At 36.5% G+C, this 23,118-nt stretch overlaps 2 protein-coding genes across 4 annotated transcripts; both read right to left on the bottom strand.

Annotated features, from left to right (window-relative positions):
* Positions 1-524: 524 nt before the first annotated feature.
* tmpoa (thymopoietin a) lies at positions 525-17,029 on the bottom strand. 3 transcript variants are annotated; one of them, XM_051108416.1, is made up of 15 exons: positions 16,728-17,029; positions 12,044-12,161; positions 10,410-10,559; positions 9,356-9,498; positions 7,434-7,544; positions 7,161-7,229; positions 6,956-7,075; positions 4,571-4,639; positions 4,358-4,483; positions 4,161-4,253; positions 3,934-3,993; positions 3,645-3,857; positions 3,421-3,555; positions 3,077-3,180; positions 525-1,922 (listed from the first exon to the last, which is right to left on the bottom strand). In XM_051108416.1, the coding sequence occupies exons 1-15, from the start codon at positions 16,962-16,964 to the stop codon at positions 1,568-1,570; spliced, it is 2,103 nt and encodes a 700-aa protein (XP_050964373.1). In that variant the 5' UTR covers positions 16,965-17,029; the 3' UTR covers positions 525-1,567. The 3 variants fall into 3 exon arrangements, with proteins under 3 accessions (XP_050964373.1, XP_050964372.1, XP_050964374.1); XM_051108415.1 differs by having other exon boundaries at positions 6,938-7,075; positions 16,728-17,028; XM_051108417.1 differs by lacking the exons at positions 3,421-3,555; positions 3,645-3,857; positions 3,934-3,993; ... (4 more) ...; positions 7,161-7,229; positions 7,434-7,544 and having other exon boundaries at positions 16,728-17,027.
* Positions 17,030-17,313: 284 nt separating this feature from the next.
* On the bottom strand, positions 17,314-22,630 carry strap (serine/threonine kinase receptor associated protein). The gene is made up of 10 exons (XM_051108560.1): positions 22,431-22,630; positions 22,152-22,276; positions 21,882-22,017; positions 21,708-21,789; positions 20,535-20,607; positions 20,324-20,423; positions 20,048-20,185; positions 19,829-19,965; positions 19,579-19,728; positions 17,314-18,012 (listed from the first exon to the last, which is right to left on the bottom strand). The coding sequence occupies exons 2-10, from the start codon at positions 22,261-22,263 to the stop codon at positions 17,951-17,953; spliced, it is 990 nt and encodes a 329-aa protein (XP_050964517.1). The 5' UTR covers positions 22,264-22,276; positions 22,431-22,630; the 3' UTR covers positions 17,314-17,950.
* Positions 22,631-23,118: the final 488 nt, after the last annotated feature.

Raw genomic sequence — 23,118 nt, 5'->3', positions numbered from 1 at the left:
TCTACAAATGTAAGTATAAAGATCATACAGTGTTTAATAACCCAAATTGTAGTCATTTAAAGTCTGTGTAAAACAATATTAATGTGTATTCTGAGTTTGTCAAACCACAGAAGTTTTATTAACCACCCAACCAAATTTGAACGATAAAAAACCGCCAAGTCAATACTGTGGGCGTGTCCGCTGCATCCTCTCTCAACGGTCAAATACCACTACAACCTGAATGGACGACGGAACTGTTTTGTAAATTATGGCACCGAGATAATATGCATTACGTGACAAGGCTAGCTAGGCTAGCTAGAAAACTGTAGGCTGATGTAACTAATGGTAATAACAGTAACTTCCGACTGAGAAACTACTGATGCTAATACGCTCTAGTTACTATAATAGTGTTAGGGGCGGGGCCATGCTCAGTGATGCAAGTGCATCATGATTTCAGCTCCGCCCCAAAAAAAAAAATCCTGAACACAAATAGTTAAAAACCATTTAAGGGTCCACTCCACAATTCAGAACTACATCGTTCAGTCTTTGTAACGTGTTTTCAACAACACATTTTTGCCGTTTATGTGTTTAGAAACAATTCTCTGAATTGCCTTTACCCAGACTTTAACTTTTAATAGTGACAATTTATCCACCTTATTATTCTTCAACGAGGAAGTAAGCCTATAGGCTCATTCCGGTTCATTAGCCAATACAGGGATAAAACGAGAATAATAATGTGCAGTAAATGGTAAAACTGTTTGTACTACAAACCAGTGTGTTCGTAATTAAGATAATATATGAAAATAATATGGTAAGACACACCAATTTTATTAACAAAAACTAGCCGTTTTGTACAGCTAAAAATAGCTGGACGTGGACAAGACCCGCTCTCACAGGAAAAATAAGGTGGATAGAGCATGTTTTTCAAAATCTTCTTAACTAGACAACCCAGTTTTTGTTGCAAACTCTCAATTTGTGTTATTAGGCTGTTCAAATTAATTAACATTTTATAAAACTACTTGTAACTCCAAGATCCTGAAATAAAAATTCAACTGATAATAAAATAATAAAAATATTAAAATAACCTTACATTGCAAAACAGTTTATTGAAAATATTTGTATCCCGACAACATACATAAATACTACAAGGGGCACCAATGTTTAGATGGATACGGCACCTTTAAAGAGCTACATGTGAGAATAAATGCAAAAATATTGTCACAAGTAGAGCTAAATGTAGTTTACAAACTAAACAAGTGTATTTAGCCAACTCCTTCAACACTTCAACTCAGACTCCCATTCATGGACAGCACCAACATTAATCTGTAAAATAAAGTACAAATGAAAAACAAACAAACATACAAAGGCAAGAAAAGTCACTGTTTTAAAATTAAAACATTTCATTCCTCTAAACCGGTTCATTTGGAAAAGAGCCATAAGCAGACATATGATGCAAAAGCTCTGCATTTCTGTCTTTGTATGAATCCATAAAGATCGCAGGTAAAAGTCCACGGCTGCTGGATCGACAAAGAGACGTACTGGCTGAGTATGATAAAGAGGGCAAAGTGTGGGGTGATGCGCATGACATTCATTTGCTGGTGCTCTCATCTGCTCCGCTCTGCTTGAAGAGTCCAATCTCATTAGTCTCCATGGCCTGGTAGATAAAGAATAGGAATCCTGCGACCACACTGAGCAGCAGAAGCTGCACCCACACCGGCAGGCTGCGTCGTGCTCTGGTCTTCACAGCAGGGGGCGCCACGGGCTTGGAAGCGGTTAGAGGGACGGCGGCCACACGTGGAACGGATCGGGTCTCTGTGTAGGTGGAGGAGGAGGAGAAGCTGGTTTCTCTGAGCTCCTTAAGACGGAGACGGGATTCGTCCAGCCATGTGTCACCAACCAGGGGCCTGCCAGCTGCTCCTCTGATTGGTCGACGACAGGTGGCACTAAAAATACATTTGAAAAGTTAAACTCATGATAGATTCTCTGAAAACAATTCTGAATATTTTATTAAAGAGGTCTCCAAACTCTTTCCCGGGGGGCTGATGTCCTGTAGAGTTTAGCTCCAACTTACTTCAGCACAGTTGCCTGGAAGTTTCTAGTATGCCTGGTAAGAGCTTGATTAGCTGATTCAGGTGTATTTAATTAGTTAAACTCTGCAGGACAGCAGCTCTCCAGGAAAGAGTTTGGACACCCCTGTTTTAGAACATTTTGCATCAAGGAAATTTTCCTTGTTTAATTAAAAAAAAAAAAGCCAAGTCTTAATATTTTAGAAATGTTTGCATCAAGGAAGTTTACAGTCTTACAAAAATGTTCTTAATAATAATAATAATAATAATAAAAAAAACTGCATCAAGGAAATATACACAGTTAAATAAAAAAATGTGATAAGTCTTAATATTTTAGAAAATTTGCATCAAGGAAATTTACCTTGTTTTAAAAAAAATGTGGTAAGTCTTAATATTTCAGAAAATTTTGCATCAAGGAAGTTTACCTTCTCTTACAAAAAACTATGTATAAATGTTTGAGAAAATCTGCATCAGCGAAATTTACCTTGTTTAAGAAAAAGTCCTAATATTTTAGAAAATTCAGCAAAAAGAAAGTTTACCTTGTTTTACAAAAAAATTTAATTCTTAATATTTTAGAAAATTTAGCAATGAAATTTACCTTGTATACAAAAATATTGATCATTCTTAATATTTCAGAAAATCTGGCATCAAGGAAATTTACCTTCTTTTACAAAAAAAATAAAATAAATAAATAAATGAATAAATAAATAAAACAAAAATACACATACTTTTCCAAAAAATACTTTTACTTTGTCCATACGTTTAAAAAATTCTGTTAGTTTGGAATCTTTCGCTACTTATTATTTATCTAAACCTATCTGTTGTTTGGGTGTATGCATTAAAAATGATAGAAATGTACAGTTATTTTTTATTAGATATTTTTGAATTAAATCAATTTTGTTCTTTACAATTGCATAAGTATAAAGGGAGCTTTTTTTTAAAGACATGGACACTCTTATTTTGTTTGTCCCCAATACATAAGGCTCTGGTGTTTGATCAGAGCAAATGCTAAAAACTTCTTCCCCTCATACCTGATTCCAGTAGGGGTGTTGAGGTTTTCAGTGGGAAAGATATCTTTAAGCACATCTCTCTCTACCGTCCGCGGAGTCTGATCAATAGCTGACACCTTTTCAACCTGCACACAAAGACAGAGCCACAAAAGATGTGAACACTGGGATATAAAACCACCACAAGTGTTGCGATATTAAATATCTATGCTGTCACCTTTCACTTTAAAAACGAAAAAAAGCCGTTATGTAACACCACAGCTGTGCACAACCTAAGTGATTCTTAAATCCCAAACCTGCGAATCCCAAATTTCCTCATCACCTTTACACACCTGTGAAACCAAACACCATACACCTCATGAAATTACCGTCGCTGTCTTTGGCGTCTCCATCTGGCTGCTATCAATTCGGTCCAATTCTCGGACAGGAGTGATTTGGGAAAAGAAAGGTGTTATTTTGGACTGTCTAGTCTTGGGCTCAGTCTTTGGTGAGCCAAAGCTCTCCTGATAAACCAACAATGTAAATTAGAACTAGAAACTCACATTATATTTGTAACAAACGTCCATAAAGGAACAATTAATAAACTGCAAACCTGGGAAATGTCATACAAGACAGGAAGAGAGTCCTCAGCCATACGGGACGCAGTATCCCTAAAAGAAACTGAGTGTGATGGGAAAACATCTCTTTGGCCATCACAGGAAGGTGAAAGGCGGCTCACCATGTCTATTAAGGATTTGGATGGTTTGTTTTGACTCAAATGAGGCTTTGAGAGCTTCGATACAGTGACAGATTTGACTTCCTGTACCTTCAGAGAGGAAACAGAACCTTGTGAGCTACTAAAATAATTGTTTTAAACAACTAGAGATTGCCGTGAGACATACCACAGGAGCACGGGCAGATGATTTACAGCTCAGCATGTTCTGCATACCCTGGCTATCCACCTGAGATTACGAAAAATTTAAGTAAAAATTCTTTGTGTTGCATAAATATGCATTTTCAGGTGGGCAAAAGTACAAAAAGGTGGTTTGACATCTAATATACAATGATTTAGAGCTAAAAGCATTAACTAACGATGGACGTGTGTGTGTGTATGTGTGTGTATCTTCACCTCAACACAAGCAGTATTAAGCAGGGAAACTAGCGGCTCTCGATTTGAAGGTCTAATCAGAGGAGAACCGCTTTCAGCAGCTTTCTCATCAAACTACAAAGACATGTGAGTGACACAAAAACAATCACCAACTCTATTAAACATAACGTTTTCAATCTCAAGTTGAAAGACATGAAAGATTTATAGAGGGCTGGCACCTTGTCAACAGGAGTGGCGCCATTTAAACCAGACTTGTAAGGAGAGTCGAGACATTTTAGTGATTCCAACCAGTCAGTCGCAGACATGGAGGAGCGCTTTGAGTGTTTGGGATCCTTTGGTTCTGCCTTTAATGAGACACCATTAGAAACACTGTGGCACTAGAATATGAGCTGCATCGTCATGTCCATGTGTGTGGGTTCTTCTGAACCTACCAAAGCTTGTGCTTTCATCCTCACCAGAGGAACAGAGACCTCTTTCAACACTGAGTGCTCAGAGAAGTCCTACAAGAAATTATTTCGATACAAAACAAATGAGACATGTTCTGAACCTATCATAATTTTTCTTCTGTTGAACACAAAGGATGATATTTTAAATAACGTTGGTAGCACTGAAACCCTATTCTAATTGTTGGAATGGTCACGGATCAGCGATCTCCAAGTAAAACAGATCGTGCAGAGCAAACCGAGAGTCGTAGAGACGTGAAACTTGGAGGCATGGTAGTACTCACTCCACCTACAACGTGACCAAGGCTCACCCCAATCGGCCTGACGGGGGCGCTACAGCAAACAAAAGTACGAAATCGCTCATAACTCCCAAACCAAAAAAACACATCAAAATGGCTATACCCTACAGAACCATTTTTCCAATCTTGGTCTGGAGAGTCACAGGTGTCTGTAAGGACATTTGCGTTACTCAAAAAACATGGCTGCCATTGGCCGATGAAGTTTGAGCACCTATTAGACAAGGTTAATGGAGGCAGATCGTAATGAAACTCAGTGGGCCTGCTCAACTCACGGCCCAAAGGTCTGAGAGAAATTTGAAAGGAATTGGCCCGTGGGGGGACTGGTTGCTCTACGATTGCAAGTCGAGCAGTTTTTCGCACATACACATTATATTTGTATCATACGATAGAACTCCTCATTCCTGACAACTTTGCTTCTAGAACCACCGCTGTCAATTAAATCGTTTGTTAAATGACTGAGGAGATGTCAAAAACCTACTTTGGTGAACTAGAAAAAAAAACACTGCAGTGCATTTCTTTGGTCTCTCTAAATTGATAATTATCAAAAAGAAGTTGAAATGTACCCTTTGGGAAGCTATAATGGGGTCGTTTACAAAAGGGTCTGTCCCCAAACCCTATAAAGCCTAAAGGACCTAAAGGACCTAAACTTTCATGAAACCAGGCGAGTATATGCGACATACGATTCTACACAAGCATGCAAAGTTTTAAGGAGATCAGACCACAGCTGGCGCTCTAACAGTCATAAATGTTAAAAAAAATGTAATATTTTTATGGTAAAGTACCTGGATTTACCAAAAATACTTTTTTAAAATCATTGATTTAGGTCAGTGGTGCGCAACCCTGGTCCTGGAGATTGACTTTTCTGCAGTGCTCAGCTCCAACCCTGACCAAACACACCTGAACCAGCTAATTAGGATCTCAAAGAGCACTTGATAATTACAGACAGGTGTGTTTGATTAGGGTTGGAACTAAACTCTGCAGGAAGGTCGAGCTCCAGGAACATGGTTGGGCACCCCTGATTTAGGTGGTTACTGGCTTGCTAAATAAGGTCTTTTTCCATGTGACCCTGGACCACAAAACCAGTCTTAAGTAGCACAGGTATATTTGTAGCAATAGCCAAAAATACATTGTATGATTCAAAATGATCAATTTTTCTTTTATGCCAAAAATCATTAGGATATTAACCAAGGATCATGTTCCATGAAAATATTTTGTAAATTTCCTACCGTAAATATATCAAAACCTAACTTTTGATTAGTAATATGCATTGCCAAGAACTTCATTTGGACAACTTTAAAGGCGATTTTCTCAATATTTAGATTTTTTTGCGCCCTCAGATTCTAGATATTCAAATAGTTGTATCTGCGCCAAAGTTTGTCCTATCCTGACAAACTATACATCAATGGAAAATTTATTTCTTCAGCTTTCGGATGATGCATAAATTGCAATCGAAAAAGTGACACTCATGACTGGTTTTACGGTCCAGGGTCACATATGTGCTTAAATGCCTTAAAACGCTTGAACCCCGGTAATCGCTGCTTGCAGCTATATTCATAGTTATTTTTGCTTAAAATCTGCGCTTCAAATAACGTTTGTCGATTACAATTCGATTACACTGTTTTGCCATTAGGTGGTGACAAGACTGTTAAATTTGTCATTGAATCTGAACTGAAGTACTTATGAACAAGTCGTTTTTCAAAAATTCATTCAAATGAATTAAACATTTTGAGGAAAATAATTAATATTTAGTTACAGCCTCTAGGAAATTAGATGTTATTTTGCTTAGTTCAGACTCGTGGGAGAGTTTGTTTCAACAAAAGAACAAAAAAAACAAAAACAAAACCAAAACATAACTCTCAAATTATCCAGAATCGTGCAGCGCTAGTTTGGTTACCAACATTCTTCCAACTATCTCTTGTGTTCAACAGAAGAAACTCGCTCAAACAGGTTTGAAAAAACTGAGTAAATGATAGAATTTCATTGAGAACGTCAATAGTTTTGCCTTTCATGTCAAACTGAAGTCTCATATGAGGATTTTTTTTAAGCAGAACAAGACCTTATCAGTGACAGGAACCTCATTCAAATCAGGCCGAAATGAGCGGACTGGTGCGCTGCGCCGTCTCAGAGACTCCGTCTTAGATGAGAGCTTTGACGTCCTGTCTTTGAGCAAAGGTCTGGACTCTTTTCTTTCTGCCTTTAATGTAAGGATAAAAGCATGTTCATGAAATCAGCCTAATAACGTAGGCAGTTGGCACTACACCAGTGTCATGGACACCTACCACAGGTCCTGTTCTCCTCCTGTCTTGAGAAACAGGAAAGTGTTCTGCAGACGAGAGCTCAGAGTTCTCCTGAAAACACCACCCATGCATACACACCTCACTTACTTTGGAGTAACAAAAGTATATTATGGCCTTGGCTCATTTGTGAAACAAATTTGAGCTCAAGCAAACCCTGTTCACCCGTGTGCAAACACAAATGTTCTTTTTTAACTTCATAACCACACCCATAAACCAGGTGATGCACATTAGTATCATAACCACAGATTGCGTTACAGTGTCGTCGCTTGCAGGAACCATCTGATCCAGCCTGTGAGAAGCTCTTTTCAACTTTCTCTTAATGTTCAAAACCGGCAAATCTTCCTCCTGCGCGTCTTCCTCATCATCCTACGCATCACACAACAAAAGATCTAGAACTTTCCATACAGAAGTAAATGGGTTATCTGATATTGACAGCAGGTATGACAACATTCAAATGTGGAGTGGTCATATGACCACATGCAGTAGGTCAGATCTCTTCTACACCAGGTGGTGCTACTGAACCCTGAACAGATAATGCTGGGAAAATATGCAGGTGGGAACATCACATGGAAACATTTTTGCAACTGTTTGTATTAGAGATTTTTTTTTTTAACAGTAAAAGCCAACAGGATGCAACGATTGTACTAAGAAACAGCTTTTATGCGAATCAAGATCCTTAGAAAATAAGAAGTCTTTGATGAGAGTATCCTCTTGGGTCATTTGTTTACAAGTGACCTGAACAAGTCTACACAGAGATGCAAGACCGAGTAAAGTCACAGCGGAATGAGAAACCCAAACACGTCTTGAGGAAGGGAGGGAATAAGAAGATAAAAGAGGATTAAAGTCTGGGCCAAGTTGAAGCTAAAGTGAAAAAGGAAAGGGATATGAGACAGTGGGGGTGCTAGATGTAATTGAAATCATGTGAACATATCTTCAGTCTGTAGATTTTGCTTCATTTGCCACGTAATCACAACTTTGGCCAGGCTGATTAATACATACAGTTGAAGTTTTCATACACCTTACAGAATATGCTAAATGTTATTTATTTTACCAAAATAAGAGGGATCATAGAAGATGCTTGTTATTTATTTATTTTTTTTTATTTAGTACAGACCTAAATAGGATATTTCACAAAAAGCATTTACATTCAGTACACAAGAGAAAATAATAGTTGCATTTATAAAAATTACCCTGTTCATAAGTTTTAATTCTTAATACTGTGTTGTTACATGAATGATCCACAGTTTTTTTTTTTTTTAGTGATAGTTGTTCATGGGTTCCTTGTTCGTCCTGAACAGTTAAACTGCCCGCTGTTCTTCAGGTCCCACAGATTCTTTCACTCACTCATGCTTCAGAATAAAACATGATGCATTAAGAGCCAGACTGTAAACTTATAAACTTTTTTTCCATTTAGTACTGCCCTTCAGAAGCTACAGAACATACATGTTTCCCAGAAGACAAAAGTTAAATTTACCCTGTTGTTCAAATTCTAAAAGTTTTCACCCCTGGCTCCTATTGCATGTTTTTTTTTTTTTTTTTTTGGAGCATCAGTGAGTGTTTGCAGCTTTTCATAATAGTTGCATATGAATCCCTCAGTTGTCCTCAGTGTGAAAAGATGGATGTCAAAAATCACACAGTCATTGTTGGAAAGGGTTTAAATACACAAAAATGCTGAAAAACCAAAGAATTTGTGGGACCTGAAGGAATTTTCTGAAGAACAGCAGGCAGTTTAACGACAACAACAACAAAGTTAAAATACGTAAACTTTTGAACAGACTCATTTTTATACATTCATCTATTATTTTCTCTTGTGGACTATATGTAAACATCTTTTGTAAAATATCTTATTCAGGTCAGTACTAAATTAAAAAACAAACAAACAGAAAACACACACACACATGCATTTTGTATAATCCCTCTTATTTTGGTAAAATAATTAACATTTTGCAGATTCTACAAGGTGTATGTAAACTTTTGATTTCAACTATATATCTGCACCCTTGCTCTCCAGATATCGACATAGCTCAACCACTAGACTAAACAGCACACTTCCTTTGTTGCAGGTTAAACGGATTAAACAGTTTGATTTAACTGAGAAGCATTTTGGCTGATGTACAAAAGAAGCAAAAAAAGGAAAAGCATAAGCATAAAGAACAATGCACAGGTTTTATCCTCACCCTGTTGTGCTGGCCACTGCGTGTTCTGCTGGTCACGGGCAGTTTCCCTCTGCTCCTGACAGGTCTCTCCACAACTGGGATCGGCTCGGGTTCTACGTCCGGCTCAGGTTCGGGCACAAACACAGGGGCTGGAGCTACCGTTTCTGACAAATAATCAAAAGAGGTGATGCCATGAAAATCTGACTTTTTCCTTGTTTAACTGCTATAATCAGGTCCCCGGTGCATCTACCAACCTTGAAAACATGAAATAGAACAACCCAGTAAATTTGCTTTGGTAAGCCTTTTTCTGCAAGCTTCTGAAAAAAAAGAGCTGCTCATATTTCGCTCCCCACGTGACACAGAAATGGGATCTTATTATAACATTACCGCCCATTAATCTGCACTTTTCTACCCATGGCACCGCCATTGTGTTTTCGTAAGTGACAACGGTGTACTATGGCAAAAGTTCGAGCAAAGCATGCTAACTGTTCTGTCTTTAGCACAGCCTCAGAGGAGATTTATTGATAGATTTATTGATTTATTTACTGTATATTATGCTGCTGCCACACAGATCTAAAATAAACGTGATTTCTTTCCCAGCTGTTTACCTTCACAGACATAACTGACTGTTTTTGTAACTCCTGTGTGTTTTTAACATAAACTTGTGTGTATTTGACTGTTTAAGCACAATAAGACATGAAAGAAAACTTAGTTTAGTACTCGCGTGTCGTGTGACTTCGGATGTGTGCACTCAGAAAACCGTATATCAGAAGTTTAAACTGATATGGCTTTAAAATACATGTTTTCAGCGCGATAGACATGATCAAAACCAAACAGATGTTTTTTGGTGGAACATCTGAGATACAAGCTGAAAAGGCACAGCTCATTTCTGCTTCCATTCAAAATAAGCATTTTAAAAATTGTATAATAAATGATCTGTGGGGTATTTTGAGCTGAAACTTCACAGGCGCATTCTAGGGACACCTGAGACTTACATATTGGAAAAAGGGACATAATAGATCTCATGCATTTCTATAAGTACATGCTTAAATAAAGGGATCTGTTCATCCATTACCTTCTTCCTTGTCGCTGTACTGGTCTGAGTCTGTGTTGCCGTTCTGGCTGCCGTCTGTTTGTGATGTCTCTGAGGGAGGAGCCACAGTCTCAGGAGGACCTTGATCCAACAGCTTCTGAAGCCTCTTCTCGTAAACCTTCCGAGTGGATGCTGATGTGAAGACGACATTGGGTAATCTCAGCATCAAATCAGTAAAGTTCTTCTGAGCATGACGAACAACATTGGTGAAATATATTGTTTGATTTAAAAAAAAAAAAATTTCCTTACCATCATGAAAGGGTTCTGCCCTATTCAAAACAAGCTGTGAGAAAGTCTGTTGCTTTATCTGAAGAGCTTTCTAACACCCATTTAAGGACATTATAACCATTCAGGCCAGAGTTGGATAAACATGCAAAGCTGCATGCTTGGTGAAACTGTTGATCTACTGATAGCCTTGCACAATACCAAAATCTTTTTTGGTTGGTTGTTTTGCACTGTGATAAGACAAGGTTTTATTTAACCTCATGAAATGCTATATTTCATGAGGTTTTTATAGGATTTGTTTTTGAGGTCCTTACGTTTAAAAAAAAAAACAAAAAAAAAAAAAAAAAAAAAAAAAAGTGACCTTAGCTATGCTTACAGTTCACTGTATTTTTATTTACAGCAACATTTAATTGTGTTTAATTTAGTCTGTTAGAATTTAGTCCATAGATATGACCCTATGAAATCGGTTCTATATATTTTTTTCCAAATACTAGTTTTTTTTTTTTTTTTCTGGATTCTGTTCCTTTTCAATTTCATGATTTTAATGGTTATATTAAACAAAAAGCATGTCTAATTAATTGAAATCATAAAACTACCACAATTTAACAGCAATTTATTAAAAGTTTAACAAAAGTGTAATTTATATGGCCCTATAAAATACGTTTTACTTTTTCCCAAATTCTGTTTTTTCCATTTTAATTTTTCTAGATTCAGTTTTTTCCATTTTAATTTTGCAAAACTCTTTAATGGTTAAATGAAAAAAATATATATATATTAAATCAAAAAACATATCTAATTAATTGAAATCATAAAACTTTTTAATTTAACAGCAATTTATTAAACAAAGTTAGGTGAACAAAAATTACATTACATAAGGCCCTATGAAATAAGTTTTTTTTTTTTTTTTTTTTAGTTTAATTCAGTTTTTTCTGTAATTTTGTAGATTTAATTTTAATGGTTTCATTAAATTGCAATAATCCAAAGCATGTCTAATTAATTGATTTTACAAAAAAGGTAATTTATTATTACGTTATTTATTTACTGTGTTGTGTATTTAACTTTATTGTATTTATTGTTGTTTTTTGGTAAATAAATTCTATAAATGTCAAAAAAAAAATTTAAATAATAATGGTTTAATTATTATATCTCGCAAATACCGTTTAACATATAGTGGCCACATTCATTGCAGTTACTTTTAATATTTTGATTTATATTGTATTGTGCCACACGTCTTTTATAAAAAAAAAAAAAAAGCCACATGGTTTGATATTTTGCTATATAATAAGTATTGCTTAAGTGCCCAGATACCTTTTGGGGGCCACTGTTGAAACGATTAAAATATTTGCAATATTTGCACTTCACTGTGAATTTGAACCCAATAAGTGGCTCACCAACAATGGGTCCAGCATTCAGGCCATACTTCAGTAACAGGTCTTTCAAACCCTCGTTGCTCAGTTCAGTGACATCAACATCCTCAGGACGAACTTTGTCGGTTTTCCTGGTGGCTTTCTGTGAAGAAAAGTCACATTATCCTCATCAGTTCTGTGATTGATCATTTTCGGTTTAATACTCGCATGCGCTTTGCAGAGTTGTAGCACTGCATGTCAAAATGACCTCATGCGAAACTATTTCAACTCGTTTTCAGTGTATACTCAGGAGCCTGTCAGGCATGTTTAGACACCTGTTGCTCTAACAAGACGTGAGAGAATATAGTGCCCAGCTTGCTCCGAAAAAGGAAGCAAGTTTCACAGGAAAATATGAGTACATTCTTTACATTCTCCAGCCCATAAACATATTACACACACACACACACACACTATTACCTATATGAGAAACAGCTGGGTGGAGTTTAAAAACAAGCCCTATGAAGAAAACATGTGTCTGGCATTTAACTACTAATGAAAGTAAATTAGGCAGTGAAATGAAAAATGAATGCTTATGCAAAGCACCACAGAGATAGTGGCTTTAGGGACTGGACGCATCACGAGCATGGACTTTCAGAGTAGGACAAAGCACAAACAATGCAAATCCAGCCACATTCCCTGGAGTCAAGCTCTGCTCCACAAACACGAGCATGTGACCAAAGAGAAATGGTAAAAACAAAAGTGGAGGAGGAGAGAATCTGTTACGAAGGGCAGGAGGAGATCGTGAAGGCGCATGAGCTTCAGTAAGGGGCCTTCACAGGGGCTGATCTGGAACGCTGCCTACTCAAAAAACTTTCATAATCACAGCATTCCAGCAGGACGGAGGGGAAAAAAAATCTTTCCTTAGTCCAGACAACACCCTCACGCCTATAAAGTTTCTGCCAATGTCAGACTCAGCATGTGAAAAAGGGGGAAAATAGGTTTCATTTAGACAAACTGAGTTTTTAGATAATAAAATCTTGGTAAATTTTGGTATGGGTTTGGTTCATGTCTTTCTTTCTTCAGTCACAAACAAATTAAGTTTTTTGAGGAAAACATTCCAGGTTTTTTCTCCATTTCTCCAACGAGTTGAATGTCCTAATTGCAGTTTCAATGGGACACAATCCCAGCTGAGGAATAACAGTCTTATCTAGCAAAACGCAAAGTCATTTTTTTAAAACAATAAAAATGTATATACTTTTTAACCACAAATGCTCATCTCGCACCAGCCCGCCCTCACGTAATAACGTACATAATCACGTTACCGACCCAGTGTTTACAAAGTGAATGTGCAAAGAAAGTCAAACACCTTTTACAAAAAGAGGTAAAAAAAAAATATGTCAGACGATTTTGAAGTAGGAGGAGAAAATGAGACGAAGTTAACCCACTTTTTTGAACCAAAGTATACAGATGAAGAACTAACCATGTGTGACTTTAACTTGATTATGCAATGCGTGGAGACATGCATTCACTTCACAGAGCTATAGTGCAATTTGTGGTTAAGAAGTATGTTTTTTTGTAAAAAAAAAAAATGATCCATCATTTTGCTAAATAAGACCCTTATTTCTCAGCTGGGATCATGTAGAGCCCTGCACTGAAATTGCAGTTTGGACCTTCAAACCACTGGTCACCACTGAAGACCACTTTATGGACAAAAATCCTGGAATGTTTTCCTCAAAAACCTTTATTTCTTTGCGACTGAAGAAAGAAAGACATGAACATCTTTGATGACATAAGGGTGAGTAAATTATCAGGATTTTTTATTCTGGAAGTGAACTAATTCTTTAAGAACTGTTTTTTTATTCTGCATAAATTCTCTTGCAAGCTTTTGCTTTTCGGACGTTAATGTTTTGACGTTTCAGATCTGTTTTATGGGTCACTGCAGAGATGGGTTTTCAGTCCAGGAAGTGCCTTTCTACAAAAACAGTTCCAGATTGGGCAAGTCCTGAGCTAAGTCAGGTCCTGTGGGTTTACACCAGACCGACCAGCATGCTGTCGGTTCACGTGGTTCAATTTAAATATCAGCTCTCTGGAAATTTGCAATAATGAGGCATGATGTTATTGGTTACCCACAATTTACCCAATTGCGGCTTTTACATCACAGCGTCTACTCTAAACTGGTTTTATTTGAACACAAAAAAGCACAATCGAATCTAAACACTTTCACAATGCATTGTAGAGGTCAAACATGAGATCAAACAACTATATGGGGCATCACTCATGCAAAACTGAGAACGAAGTACACTATGCGTGTCATTAAAAGCATGCCAAAAATGTTTGTCACACAGTTCTGAAATTACTATCTGAGAGACAGCAACTTTAAAGAGAAGCACAAAGTGCACACACATCTGGCAGTCGAAGCAGAAATTCCTTTTCGCAAGAAAGTATTTCCTCAATAAAGGGACCAACCCCACTACGATAACAGTCTTGTGCTGCTCTCGTTTTACTGTACAACTCCTAGACTTGTAACTTCCTATTCAATTATTTAAGTCAGGAGTTTTCAAAATAGGGTCTAGGGACTCATTAGGGGCCACAAGAGATAAATTAAACTAAACTAAAATGAAAAGTTGATTATAAATCCATTTTCAACTATATTAGAATAAAATTTAAAATAAAAAATTATAAACTTAAAGAAAATACAGTGAGTAGAGTAAATAAAAATACACATTATCTACCATATTTATAATACTAAAATACTAATTTTCATAGTACAGATTGCATCTTTATACATAAAACACATACACTAGCTGCCTTTTAAAAACTTTGAAATGACAATTCCTGATTTAAGTGATTTGTTTACCAACTGAGTAGTCTTTTCACACCTAATAAATACGTACTGACATTTTTATGGCTAAAGAAAAACATCTAGGCACTCAAGATGAAGAGGGGGTTAATAACAGGGAAACTCTCATTCAGGAAGATTTCACAATGACAGGCCACACTACCTCATTCACTGGCACTGGTGTAAAGAGAGGTGCCTTTAACATCAAACATCACTGTTAAAACATAAAAGGACTCTGTGTAGATGTCTGGGTGGAGGGTTGAGGTAATCGGGTTGGCTGAATAACCAAAACTAACTTGAAACTTGTAGTAAATAATCCAGACACACCCTCATACCTGATGGGAAAATGGTAAAAGATAATTGATAACCACACTGCACTTATTCAAGTGCACACTTGGCTGTATTGTGTGTTTATGAAACAGCTATAGGTATTAAAAATGAGTAGCAAATATGTGACCCTGGACTATAAAACCAGTTGTAAGTAGCACAGGTATATCTGTAGTAATAGTCAACAATATATAGTATGGGTTAAAATTATAGCTTTTTCTTTTATGCCAAAAATCATTAGAATATTAAATAAAAATTATGGTCCATGAGGATATTTTGTAAATCTCCTACTGTAAATATATCAAAACTTGATATTAATATGCATTGCTGAGAACTTCATTTGGACAAATTTGAAGGTGATTTTCTCCATTTTTTTTTTTGCAACCTCAGATTGCAGATTTGTAAATATTCTCCTATCCTAACAAACTATACATCAATGGAAAGCTTATTCATTCAGCTTCCAGAAGATGTTTAAATCTCAGTTTCAGAATCTCAGAATAATAACCAGCAACATCAACCAGATTGAGATGCATATCAAAACCTGTGTATTTCTTCTTTAAATTACTATGATTATGCTACATACGAATTTCCACATATGGATCTTTCCTGAAGCGTTCACTAAACCTGAGGCTTTTACGTTTCCTGTGACTTGAATGGACACGCCTAAAACAGATGTGTAACTGAGACAACATATAACACAGTAAGAATTCCGAGACGTTATAATCTCTACAAATCATGCATTTATGATTTTAACTGGCAGCGGAATGCATTTTAAACACCTGACTGAAACGTCAATCAAACAATCACAGTGACGAATTTAAGCGGGAAATTGTCGCCTTGTAGTAACAGGAAAAAAGACTCGCGTTCGAATCGATTCTTTCGAACGCTTAGTTTCAAAACCCTGTTCTAAAAATGATTCTTTAAAGGCATCGCGTAACACGTGATTCTTGACACTTTACCGCGTTCAAATAAAACCATAAATACATCTGTGCTGTTTAGACTACATGATTGACGTGTTTACGTGCGTTTTATTATATTTTAATTCCATGAGGCAAAGTTAGGGTACTTGCAGCTATGATTCATCTCATAAAAAGTCATTTAGAAACTAACTATAATTTGCATTTATGTTAATTAGTGGTGAAAGCATTCTTAATCCTTGAATAAATATATAACTGTACGTTAGACCTGTAATTCAAACTGTTCGTTCAGACCTGTAATCTAGCTCAACTGATTCACTGAAATGATCCAACTCAAAAATAACGATTCGTTCACGAACCGGACACCATAGTAAAGTTCGCCATGCCGGTTTGTTTTCATTTGTGAGACATGTGCATGGGCAAACCGGTCACTTGAGAGATTTATTTATTCTGATAATACAAACCACTTTATTTCACTCTAACAAACACGCTTTTAGAAGACGCACGACTTAAAAACAAATGATAAAATCCGAAACTGCGAATTGCATGAACTCACTTTGATTCATTTTGCATGCAAATCAAATAACGAGACAGCAAGCATTTCCAAACCAAGGAAGATCGATTATCGAGCAAGCGAGCAACCCACCCTTCCAGAGCGGCTCCTGTTGGAGACCACGGGGGCTGGAAGCAGTTCCTCGTCGCTGGAGAAGACATCAGGAGCGCCGCTGCTCTTTTTGTTTTGCGCGGTCAGATTCTTCAAGTATAGCTGTACGTACACGTCCTTCCTCTGTTCGCCGTTCGGCAGAGCCACATTATTCGCCAGCAGTGCACTTTTAAGCTTATCCTTAGTGAGCACAGACGGGTCCTCCAGAAATTCCGACATGTCTGTTGGCTTGAGCAGGACACTATCGCTGGCTGAGACTGATTTCTTTTATGGGATCAGTGACCATCTTAGGAGAGAGACCCCTATTGGACGCGTCCTGCAGAAAGGAGCGCTCTGATTGGTCGTTGGACTATTTAAAATCACTGGCGATAAACAGACGGGTTGAACCACTTGTTTATAAGAGATTCGCTTACTAACTTTAAATAAATAAATAATAAAAATTATTTAACAACTAGACTGGAAATTTGTAAACTAATAGGTATTTGTAAACTAACAGGTAATTAAAGTGCAAACTATCACAGTAAAAAGCTATTTATTATTTCATTAATAAAAACAGACACAATATGAGTTTCAATTTGATAAAGGTATGTCATTAACATTTTATTGGCCAAATTATACAACATATGTTGCAACCAAAGTCAAAATGATTAAAGAACTTAAGTCACTTTAAAGCTTTACACGTTTACGTATTTCCCAGGCTCTCATGGAAAACATTTACCACAAATTCACACTACTATTGAATAACATTTCGAATAACGTTCCTCAGATGTTATCAAACCGAACATTGAGCTCTTGCATTAACAAACGAAATGTACTGAAAGCACATGTTGTAACACCAAATAAAAAACAAAAAATAATCTTAACCAAAGTGATCACAGTGCTGCAGAAACCGACCGCTTATGAAAGAGCTGACTGGTGTATCATGGGTATCAAAGAAAGAGCAGGCAGCTGGAGGATTAGCATTTGAACTAGCACTCTCAGCTCTACCGCCGTCTCCTGATGCTCATTTCCACAACGTGTACGTGTGCATGTTGGTTTTGTCTCCACGCTCAAAAGTCATGCTCGGCAGTGCGGTCCGTCTCTTGTGAAGAAGGGTGGTGGCACAGCACTCTGCTGGGGTGTGGTTTCCTTGACCCGTCCTGTCCCCTGACCTCTCCCGTGATCTCTCCTCATTTGCTTCGTTGTCTCCCTCTTTCTCTCCCAACTTAGGCCTTGATCTCTGCTGGAGGGCAGTACAGCGCTTCAGAGTTCTCTGATGACAGCTCCTCTGAAAAGGACAGAGAAATTGTAATGTAGAATACATAATCACAAGGCCACATATGAAACTTATTCCTGACCTATGAGTGACTTCCAGAAAAATAACCAAATAATTTAGTACTGAATTATTGATGAGCATGTGTTTGATTCATTCTCATTTAGGTAGGATCGTGCCTGATATTGTAGGAAACGACAGAAGAGCGGAAAGAGCATTTCATCATGCAAATGAGAGGCAAAACAACCCACTTGTCAGCTAATCGCTGAAGTAAAGGCAGTGACATCTGTCATAAGAGTTTCAAAATCTACCAATAGTGCTGGAATTCTGCTGCTTATAAGGTAATGTAATATTCTCCTTCATTGCAAGGTTTTATTTTGGTTACATATTAATAGAAGCATATTAGACTTATAATGGATGTATAGTTTTGGCTTTCAGAAATAAAGTCTACATTTTTTCAATTCATGTGTGTATACACTACCAGTCAAAAGTTTTTGAACAGTAAGTTTTTAAAAAAATATGTTTTAAAACGTAATTTATTCCTGTGATCGAAGCTGAATTTTCAGCATCATCACTCCTGTCTTAAGTGTCACATGATCCTTCAAAAATCAGTCTAATATGCTGATTTGCTGTTCAAGAAAGATTTTTTTATTATTGTTATCAATATTTAAACCAGTTCAGTACATTTTTTCAGGATTCTTTAATAAACAGAAAGATCCAAAGATTAATCTGAAATAAAAAGCTTTTGTAATATTATACACTATACCATTCAAAAACTTGGAGTCAGTATTATTTTTTGGGGGGAAGAAATGATAGAAATGAGCACTTATATTTAACAAGGATGCTTTAAATTGATCAAAAGTGATGATAAAGACTTTTATAATGTTACAAATGATTTCTATTTCAGATAAATGCTGTTCTTCTGAACTTTCTACTCAAAGAAACATGACAAAATTCTACTCAGCTGTTTTCAACATCATAATAATAAGTGGTTTTTGAGCAGCAAATCAGAATATTAGAATAATTTCTGAAGGATCATGTGACTGGAGTAATGATGCTAAAAATTCAGCTTTGAAACCCCAAGAATAAATTATACTTTAAACTATTTTTAAATAGAAAACAGTTATTTTAAATAGCAAAAATATTTCAATTTTTTACTGTTTTTGCTTGGTGAGTGGAAGATACTTCTTTAAAAAAAAACAAAAAAAAAAAAAACATTAAAAATCATACTGTTCAAAAACTTTTGACTGGTAATGTACCTGCTAATAGGGCTGCACGTTTTGAGCAGGAAAGAAATCAAATCAGATAAAACTTGTGGTTAAACACTATTTATAAGCACTTCTGAAGTTCTTATTACAAGTTTGGAAAGATGGTTGGAGCATTTTGTGTTCATAAAAACAACCAAAGCTCAGAGTAGCATTTACTGCAAACTGAGCTGCTCTGAGACACTAAAACCACTGGATCATGAGCTGTTTTTTGTGTGAACGAATGCAGTTGCATGCATATATTGAAATAAATTGCACAAAGCAATATCGCAAATACAGTTTTAATTCAACCACTTTAATATCTATGTAAACTTACCAGGCAGGACACATTTCCACAGGCCGTATGTTTTTCCTACAGCTGTCTGCCACAGACGCAAAGTGCCGTCCTCTGAGCCACTGGCATACAGCTCTCCATCAGGGCTAAACCGCACACAGTGTACAGGCCCGAAGTGACCCTTATATGACTCTGAAAGAGAAATAATCGTAATGTCAAGCATGAACAAATAAATATATATTCATGAGACAATCTATAAGCTTTGTTTTTTTATTTTTTACTACATTCCTACCCATTTCCTCTTTGGTGCTGTAGTCATATTTATAAAGTTTGAAGTCGTCTCCTCCAGCCACAAAGAAGTCTTTGTCAGGATGCAGTGAGGCAGAGTGAATGGAAGCAGGGGCGTCCACGGTCTTAATCAGTTCCAAACTGAAGAAATCAAACAGAAATCATTTGACATTCAGTTCTCAATTCATTTTACCCAAATACATTTTACACTTTACGCATCTACCTGTGGGCTTTGTAGAAGGCGATGGTTCTCCCGTACGTGATGACGAGTATCTCCCCATCAGGAACGTACTCCATGCTGCTGACAGAGGCATCAAACGACAGTGTCTTCACTGCCTCCTTTGTGTTCTTGTCCCAAAGTCTACATAGGAAAACCAACACAAACTCAGAATCAGACACCATACAATATTTACAGACATCCTATAAAACATCCGTCTGCAAAAATGTAAAGCATTCAAAATAAAAATTCAAAGACTTTCTCTGTGTTCTGGACACTCACCTGATAGTTTTGTCCTCAGCAGCCGAGAGAATCTGTTGGTCATTGTTACACCACAGAGCTTTCTTTATGGCAGAGGTGTGGCCTGCAATCTCCTGGGGTTCTGTATTACAAATGCCATTTAGTCTTTCATGTCATTTTATGTTTAAGAAATTATGAATAGGAATTGGATTTTGGAAAATCAAAATAATTCAAAATAAATCACTTTACATACCTGCTTCAGGTTTGCCGAGATCATAGATGCGTAGTACTTTATCATTCCCTGCAGTCAAGAGACTGTTGCTGTCCTGTTGATTCAACATATGCTGGTAAAAACTCCTCATTTAACAAAATGACTATTTAAAAACACGAAATGAAGTGACATTCCTAAAAAAAAGACATCATTAATGTTGTAAACAAATGCAACCCTGGACCACAAAACCGTAAGTCGTAAGTAGCACAGGACAGGTATATTTCTAGCAGTAGCCAACAAAACATTGTATGGGTCAAAGTGATCGATTTTTTTCTTTTGATGCCATGAAGATATTCTGTAAATTTTCTACCGTAAAGATGGCAAAACTAAATTTTAAAGGACAACTTTAAAGGTGATTTTCTCAATTTTTTTTTTTTTTTTTTTTGCACCCTCAGATTCCAGACTGTCAAATAGTTGTATCTCTGCCAAAATATTGTACTATCCTAACAAACCATACATCAATGAAAAGATTATTTATGCAGCTTTCAGATAATGTATAAATCTCAGCATCACAAACATGAGTCTTATGACTGGTTTTGTGGCCCAGGTTCACAAATAGTAGTTGCATACATAGTTTGAATTATAGAGATCAGAAAATAAATCTTAATATTGTTCAGCGTTAACATTTTTTGTATTTGAAATCACTTGAAAGGGTTTTGTTTTCATTACTTTATTCTACTGTATTTAAAATATATAATGTAAGAAGTAAACTAATAAATTATATATTTTCAAATAAATAAATTTGACTTATATAAGAATATTTTATTTCCCAATTTAAGTACAGTATTGATTCTAATCTTTGGGGTCTGATTTTTAAATGCTGAATTTATTTGATTAAAAATACAGTAAAAACTCAAAATCATGAAGACATTGCTGTTTTTACTGTATTTTTAATCAAATAAATTCAGCATTTAAAAATCAGACCCCAAAGATTAGAATCAATAGTGTACTTAAATTGGGAAATAAAATATTCTTAAATAAGTCAAATTTATTTATTACAACTGTATTCTATTTGAATTAATTCTAAAATAGAAGTAACTCCTGCAGTTTCAAATCTGAATATTACTCTTCCGCATCACATAATTCTTTAGAAATCATTCTAATATGCTGATTTAGTGTTGTTGTGAACATCCGGCTCTCTGCATCAAGTCTTACCTGTGTGAAGTTCACAGATTTCACAATGTGCTTGTGCGCCAGAGTGAGGACCTCATCTCCAGTGACAGCGTCCCATACCTTTCTGCCAGATTCAAATAAAAAAAACAGAAAACGGTTCCATACCATTTCACCAATACTACTTCACCCATATAATTTATCACTGCTTGTTCTTACGCTGTAAAATCTGCTGCGGCAGTAGCTGCTTTTGTAGCTTCTTTATTCAAGGTGGCACCCCAGACAGCACCCTTGTGACCCAAGAACGTCCCGATCCAGTCCCCTGTGTCTCCCTGGCGCAACATAGGTTTGCCATCTGCAATTTTGGATTGCAAAACAAACTTTTAGATCCATTTTACAGCCAGCTAACTTATAAACAGTGTTTAATGCAAAGCAAGAAGACCAGGTTTATAATCAAGGGCTGGTTTTAAGATTCAAGAACACACCTACCTTTACAAGCGCTAATAAGGAAATATCCGTAAGGAGTAATTCCACTGAACGCCAGATCCACAACAGGTCTGGTGTGACCAGAGCAGGTGAGAGGAGTCTGTCTCATAGCCATTTTCACTGGAGACCTAAAAAGATGACAGGACACATACGGAATCTTACTCAAATAGAGCTACACATGTACCAAAACTCAAGAAGAGGTCTAAAAATAAAGGCATTTAACAGGACAGAACAGATGTGCTGGCTAACACAAGCCTGGCTAGCCAGGAAATCAATCATTACCTTGCAAAGACAGCAAAACAACGACACACACCAGTACTTTGTGGCCAGATTACGTATCGGGGAGGATTGTGGAGCTCAAAGCTGCACTCCCAGCTACAGTGCTGTGCCACCAGCTACACGAGGTGTGTGTGAGTGTGTGTAAGCTAAACTCGAGCCCTCGCTAACGCTACAGGAACATAATGGAAGCACTAGTGTGAAAACCGGCCATCATTTCCGGCCCGCGGCGCCACGGGATTGGTCAGAATCACATCACGTGGGGCGCTATAGAGTCGGTTGGGTACAAATAGTCCTTTTTCTAAACATGAACAGTTAATACACGCTTGCTAGCACATATTGTAAAAATTTTTAAAGTTTATTTTACAATATAGAAAGAAGAGAAGCTTATAAGAAAAGCTTATATTTGCTCAACATTATGAAATACGAACTCAAAATAGCTATAATGTTATTATTATGAGGCGGTACGGCATTATAAAGATAAAATGTTTAAATACTATTAAGTTATTATGTAATTATGACGACCGTTAATCACATTTTAACCAGAAGATCGCGATTAATCGCATCCAAACTAAAGTTTTTCACATAATATGTGTATGTATGTAATTTGTTATATTTATTACGTATATATAAACACACACACATTTACATGTATATATTCATATAATTGATATTAAATAAAATATTTTTAATA

This window comes from Labeo rohita, chromosome 4 (assembly GCF_022985175.1).
Source record: "Labeo rohita strain BAU-BD-2019 chromosome 4, IGBB_LRoh.1.0, whole genome shotgun sequence".
In the NCBI taxonomy this organism is placed as follows: Eukaryota; Metazoa; Chordata; class Actinopteri; order Cypriniformes; family Cyprinidae; genus Labeo; species Labeo rohita.
The sequence above is the reverse complement of the archived record's forward strand: the minus strand, read 5'-3'. Positions and strand labels throughout refer to the sequence as shown.